Source organism: Uranotaenia lowii, chromosome 3 (assembly GCF_029784155.1).
Source record: "Uranotaenia lowii strain MFRU-FL chromosome 3, ASM2978415v1, whole genome shotgun sequence".
In the NCBI taxonomy this organism is placed as follows: domain Eukaryota; kingdom Metazoa; phylum Arthropoda; class Insecta; order Diptera; family Culicidae; genus Uranotaenia; species Uranotaenia lowii.
Genome location: NC_073693.1, coordinates 346058697 through 346065718, shown reverse-complemented (window position 1 = coordinate 346065718; position 7022 = coordinate 346058697). Strand labels below are relative to the sequence as shown.

Here is a 7022-nt window from a genome sequence, read left to right as displayed (position 1 = left end):
CTTTAAATTTGTACTTAGCTAACCATTCAAAAATTATCAATTTGGAGGATTATGCACAAGAAGTGTTCAATATAAAAATTGATGATTTTTATAGTTTAAAAACTTCAAGATTTCATTCCTTATTGAACGTTGAGTTTGATGAAAATTTTCAGTTATCTGATTTTGCAAAAGAAGATGCACTACAAACTAATATTCATTAAGTTATTCATTAATTTTAAGCGTTTTAAATTTTTTTCTCATATTGTAAACATACAATACGAGTTTGGCTCCTTAACCCTCATCCGCATTAGGGTGTCATTTTGACACCATTGCAAGTTTGAAGGCTTGTAACTTTTTTCAGAAGCTTCAAAATACAAAAATTTCTTCGGGGACCCTAAATGAATTCAAAAGTTCTTCAATATTGCATCTTTACTTTTTTTATGGACGAACCCTGGAAGCCTGGACAAAAAAACTCCCTTTTCCGACTTTTGGTGTCATTTTGACACCACAAAAGTAAAATCTATTTAAGTCGTTTGAATTATTATGAACTTCATATAAAACTTATATCAATAGAAACCTTGTAATGTCAGTAAAATATGTTTAGAACATTATATACAGCTAAAGTTACAAGTTTTCTCGTTATTCAGCATGAAAGAAAAAAAATCTGAAAAAACATGCTGTAGGATATAAGCCCGTAGAATAAAATAAAATTAAATATTTGCAAGAAACTAAATGAAGATTCATTCTAGTGTAGTACTATCTTTTAACGCACGCTCCTTTTTTTAAACTCAAAATTAAGTACGACCGAGGTTCAAAACATAGTTCGATTCTATGAACTTAAAGTTAAGTACCCTTTTTCCTCCTCGCGATTGTTCAAAATGGAGTTCGAACTGCGAACTCAAAACTAATCCCATTCGTGCCATTTTTGGCGAGCCGCATTTCAGGTAGCTACGAACAAGGGCATAAAAAACGGTTCAAAAAATGGTACTCGCTTTTGAACTTAGTTTTGAGTATGCTTGTCAGAACTTAGTTTCGCTATTGCCCAATCAAACTCAAAGCTGAGGGCTGCCACTGAAGTGCTGTTTGACCGTGGTCAAATCATAGTTCGATTGTATGAACTAAAGTTGAGTTCCTTTTTTCCTCCTTGCGATGGTTCAAAAGGAAGTTCGAACTGCGAACTCAAACTAATCCCATTATTCCTTCGGCGAAGGAGCAAAACTGAGATCGATCTAATGAACTAAAAATTGAACCCTCCTCGCGTGTGTTGAACTGGAAGCACTTAGCGAGTTCGGCTGCGAGAACTGCATTTTGGGTAGCTACGAATAAAGGCATAAAGAAAGTTCAAAAAATGGAACTCGCTTTCGAACTTAGGTTTGAGTATGCCAGTCAGAACTTAGTTTTTGCGTTTGCTCAGTCTTACTCAAAGTTGAGGGCTGCAACTGAAGTGCTGTTTTGAACCAAAACTACTTAATTTGGAGTTTAAAACAAGGAGCGTGCGGCAAACGTTCTTCGTCAAAAGTATATCCCTACTCAATCTGCTGTTCGGGAAAAGAGAGGGATCGTTAATGCAAGATAGAGAGACGGAGAAAGAGAAATAAAACGAAAAACTTGACGAACATTGAAAGAACCAAGCTGCGCATAGTTAGTCAGTTTTGGAAGAGACGTGATTGAGATATGTCATGATCTCAGAAGACTGTTCGCTGAACGGAGGGCAAAAACTAACCCGAAACCATAAAACACCACAGACTGTTCGCTGAACGGAGGGCAAAAACTAACCCGAAACCATAAAACACCACACATGCCTCACGAAAACTGCTGTAGTTCATATGTTACACGTCCAAAAAAATATTTGCCTTATGCATATGAAAACTGAAGTTAATGCCTACATCATGAAGACAAGAAATATTTTTTTAAATTTTTTTTAATGAAATGGTCACAAAAAGTTCAAAAAAGGGGTCTAAAAAACCTACTTTTCATTCGATTGCTAGTAAATACTGTTTGAGCGATGGTAGAGTTTTGAAAAAAATATGACTACAAAATGTATTAAAATTCCAACATTTTGCTGTCTTTAGATTTTTGATGCAACAAAAATTGAGTTTACTGGAATTTTTCAAAGTTCACTACTTTGCGCGATTTTTTTACAAATTGAAATTTCATCTGTTTTTGTGGTCCACCGTCAGGTTGTACCCGGATTATCAGTGATTTTACTTTGTTTGGACCAACCAAGAGTATATTCATTGGAAAGCACATTTAATCTCCATTCTAGTGAGGTGCTACAATTCACGCTGTGAGATTTCACAAAAATTAGGGTGGTGATTCGGGCAGAGAGCGAAGCCGACAGACGAAATAATGATGCGTGTCGTGACAAGCAAATGTAAACTACTCTCAATAGAAAATTTCCAACCAAGAAACGTACGACACGCATCATTATTTCGTCTGTCGGCTTCGCTCTCTGCCCGAATCACCACCCTAATTTTTGTGAAATCTCACAGCGTGAATTGTAGCACCTCACTAGAATGTAGATTAAATGTGCTTTCCAATGAATATACTCTTGGTTGGTCCAAACAAAGTAAAATCACTGATAATCCGGGTACAACCTGACGGTGGACCACAAAAACAGATGAAATTTCAATTTGTAAAAAAATCGCGCAAAGTAGTGAACTTTGAAAAATTCCAGTAAACTCTCATATATTTAAATAATTTTTTAACCATGCAATTTTTATTACTTATCATTTTATGTTTTTTTATTCATCTGTTTGCATTTTACTTACACTCGAAATGCATACAAAATAAAGTTGCATGAACATTTCCACTTTATTTTGAGCTAGATTAAATATTTTTCTCAATGTACCGACTCTCACAAATCGGAACTCACACGCGTATGCGGATTACCGATTGTCAAAGTGAAAAAGTGTGAAACGACTGCTGGTAAACAGAAAAGTGGTAATTTCTGGTGAAATCAGTGAAAGTTTCTACCGATTTTTGCTTCCGATTGTTGTGGAACGTTAACCAAAGCAGAGAGTCATAAAATCTGCTTTCAATTAGTGTTTTCTTTAGCGCTGGAAGCGTTTAAAGTTTTCTGCGGATCATCGTCTTGGCAGTAAAATCCAAGATGGACGACAAACGCGAAGGTAAGCATCGACTGTTTACCGGCGATGAGTGTTGTTTCGAAAATTGAGTTCCACCCGGCTTTTTGGTAGTTAGTGCTAACAGGCATTTTTTGCGCGACGCCGGTCAGCTGAGATTTGTTTACATTTCCGGATCCGGAAAATTGCATTAATTTGTTTAATACTTACATTAAATGTTTAAGTATCAGGATTGATATTAAATTCGTTATTGACTTTTGTTTTTTTTTTTTTTTTAATTTCAGGTAAAATGAAAGATCGGTCCCATAAATCTCGCAGTCGTAGTCGCGAGGCGCGACGCACGCCATCCCGGAGTCCTGGCTACGATCGGAGGAGACGTCGGGATCGAAGTCGCAGTCGTAGCCGGGACAGAAGACGACGGAGTCCGGCCATGAGGCGACGCCGTCGAAGCCCTAGCGTTCCACCTCCGCCTTCGATGCAACAAGTTCCTCCACCTCCGATGATCGGGAATGCTAGGTCGTACATGACCGGGCCCCCACCGATGTACGATGCTTACGGAAGCTACCCGGCTCCCCCTCCGGTGGCCGGGCCCTATATGGGTGACATGGGGGCACCTGCCTACGGAACCTATGATTACGGTGCGCCAACAGATGCGTACGGAGCCATGATGGCTCCGGTGCCACCGATGATGGTTGGCCAACCGGTTCCCCCGGGCGATGACTACAGGACCAGTTGGACCACACAACCACCGCCGGTTCCTGTTGTTCAAGAAACCGAAGAAGACAAACGCAAGAAAGAAGGTGACTAAATTTCTATAAGTTTGTATGAAAAGTTTCCTTACAATCTCTTTTTTTCAGCTGCTATTGCCCTTGAAGTTCGCAACCAACGAGAATCGCTCAAGAAGCAACGAGATGACTACAAACGACGAGCTTCGGCATTAAAACGGGAACTTAAAACATTGAAACAACAACGTACAGATTTGTCATCAGGACGGGAACCTCCATCCCCAACGACGTCCAGCTTCATCAAGGAAAATGACAAACTTCAGGTGAGTCTCAGTAAGGCGATACGGACACTCATCTCGATACTTATTGATCCTAGCGTTCAATGAAACGGCTCGACTAAAAAAAAGATTTAAACTCTTTCAACGTTTCACTTAAGACTGCAATCTACTACTTACAACCAAAAAAAAACCAACACTTTTCCGACTACAAAACAATAGTATTTTCTAGTATTATCTCGTTTCAAACGGACCACTTTTCCCCGCAGCTGTTAATTGCATACTCTCCATATTCGATTCGAAAGCTCATATTTGCTGGCTGAAGCTGATGCTAATGACATGAAAGAGAAAAAGAGAGAGGGAATCAAGCATAGACAATGACAATGGATGGGTCATCACATGTGTCGTCAAGGTTTGCACCTTCCGAAATGCACGATTCCGCCGTGGTCGTTTTTTAACGACGCATCGGTGACACGAAATTTAAGACTCCATTTGAAATTTTTTTCTGGATTATTATTTTGTTACCGTTGCTCGAATAAAAAATGAACCACCCGGAAGGCTCCTGGTTTGGCCGGTTAGGAAAAGTGCCAAATGTCCCTGAGTAGCGGCAACCGATTTTTGTTGTTAATTTCCTGTAAAATTGTACCGACTCAATGTTTGTGTAGAAACTCATTTGTGAGAGCGAAAGTAAGTTGACCAATGGACAAATGTTTTGAAAAGAAAAAATCACCCGTCAACTTACTTCCGTTCACGTAGCGAATCCTGTACTCCTAGATTGTAAGCTTCGGATGCGGAACTCGGCCCAATCACAGAGGAACTGGAGAAGCGGAAAACCTGACCATCGACTTCGAGAATTCTTTTTTTCTAGCTATCCATGGTTGATACCAAAAAAGCGTTGCAAATCTCCAAACACGTTCTACTTAGTATGTCGTGAATCTCCACACACAATAGGGAAGAATCCGTGTTGTAACCGCGCCCGAGCGCCGCTCTAATAAGATGATGCTTAAAGGTTTCAAAATACGATACCACCTGCCGCTAGTCCTACTTGGCTACGGTTTAAACCCACAGGAACCGGAAATCCATTAACGTATTTTCTTTTCTCCACACTTTTCTACTTCCTTTTTCCTACCGGAAACGAAACACATCCCGCCTACCAACTCCCACCCGAAACAGTCCCAGATTCAGAACAAAATTAGCACCATCGAGAATGTGATCGACATGTTGGACGGGATCATTGAGAAGGACAAAACGCCGACACCGCCACCCCTCGGGAGCATCGATACGCTGGAAGCGATGGGCGGCGCCGGCAAGGATGATTTGATGCTGGCTGCGCCTTTGGTACCGCCCGGAGAAGAACCGCGGAAGCTGCCGAGAACTCCACCGGAAATCGATACCAGCCACCGGGGGCACCGGGAATTCTCGGATTCGCCGGAGCGGCTCAAGAACGAAGTGCTGGAGACGATGAAGCGCAGCAAGGCTCGCAAGGAAGAACTGTGAGTAGATTATTTTATTATTTGATTTTGAGATTGCGGGACGAACGTGTCTTCGCATGGACCCTAGAACGTCGTTGCTTGGGATGAATAAGCCATTGTTGCTTAAAATCTCTTGAGAAAAAAAAAATAACGTCGTTGTTTAAAATAAATCCAAATCTCACTCATATGTCGCAAAAATACTTGGCCAACAAGATCACCCTTGTGAAACTACTTCATAATTTGACAATTCCAGAACTATTTCCTGAATTTGTCAATAAACGCTAAATCAGTTCTGCTTGCTTTCCAAGTTGCTCTAAGAGGCGCTGCCGAATTTGGGTGATGGTTTCCCGTGGGTTGAAGTGAGATGCAACCAAAATTTAACCCAACTTGTGACATGTCTTATGGGGGGCGGGGGAGAAAGACTAACTTTCCACTTCCATCACCCATTGTGAAGCTCATAGAGAAGCGTCTTAAAAGAAATTCTTGACATAGTACCCCTAAGTAAATTGGCGAAGGATCTCAATACTTCGGATTTTGATTCGTAAGGTAAATTTCAGTCTCACAAAATCCAAAGAGTTCAAAACCATCCATTCAATTAGGTAGTTTGGTGGCTAGCAAGATCAGCTATGGCCTATGAAAACGTACTGACGGCCACCAGCTGGAATAAACCTGCATCGATGACGATAATTTGGCCCAGAATCATTCAGAAGACTAGTCTCTGCTGGTTTTCGTTCCTGAACAGTGGCCAAGTTTTCATTACCATAGCGAAGAAATCTAAACTTAAGATTGTAGAGCATTTTCAAAGGTTATTACACATTATTGTATTATTTGACTACTTAAAATATCACAACAATTACAAGACAAATTGCAATAAAATTTTCAAAAAATCTGCGTCTTTTTGTTTCCAGATCAACAGGCAAGGCGGACCAGTTCGAGGACGAAAAAGACCTGGCCGACATCAAGCGCAAACCGTTCTTCAACTACATCTACTACGACCCGGAGCTGCACTGGTGCTCGATCTGTGACATTTTCCCCAAAACGGCCAAGGACTATCTGAACCATCTGCACACCGAGCAGCATACAGCGCGGGCCGCGGCCGAGATAACCTCCACCCAGCAGGAGTACCCGTGGCGGGCAAATCTGCAGTCCGATGAACAGCCACACTATCCCGATGTACCAAACAAGAGGACCCCAATCCGTGGGTTGCAGTTTTTCGTTCCGGCCACCGCTTGGTACTGCAAGATTTGCGACTTCTGGATGGGTGACCTCCACTGTGCTTCGGTCCATCTGAAGTCAACGCTGCATGGCATTAAGTATGCGGTAAGTTGTTTTTAAATTATTTTTTTATTTGGATGGATTTTAAAGAAAACTTTTTTTTAGGAATACGTTGATGTCCATCGTAATTTCGAAATGGATTGGATGTCGGACCGGCAGAAGGCATACGAACGGACAAAAGATGCCGGAAGGGAACAGCTGGCTAGCACT

At 41.1% G+C, this 7022-nt stretch overlaps 1 protein-coding gene across 1 annotated transcript; it reads left to right on the top strand.

Moving 5' to 3' along the window:
* Window positions 1–2850: 2850 nt before the first annotated feature.
* LOC129753925 (zinc finger matrin-type protein CG9776-like) lies at window positions 2851–7022 on the top strand (the record flags this gene model as incomplete). The annotated part of the gene is made up of 6 exons (XM_055749777.1): window positions 2851–3110; window positions 3350–3865; window positions 3923–4113; window positions 5239–5558; window positions 6446–6857; window positions 6918–7022. Coding segments are annotated over exons 1-6 (1563 nt in total), but the record flags the coding sequence as incomplete, so codon positions are not given.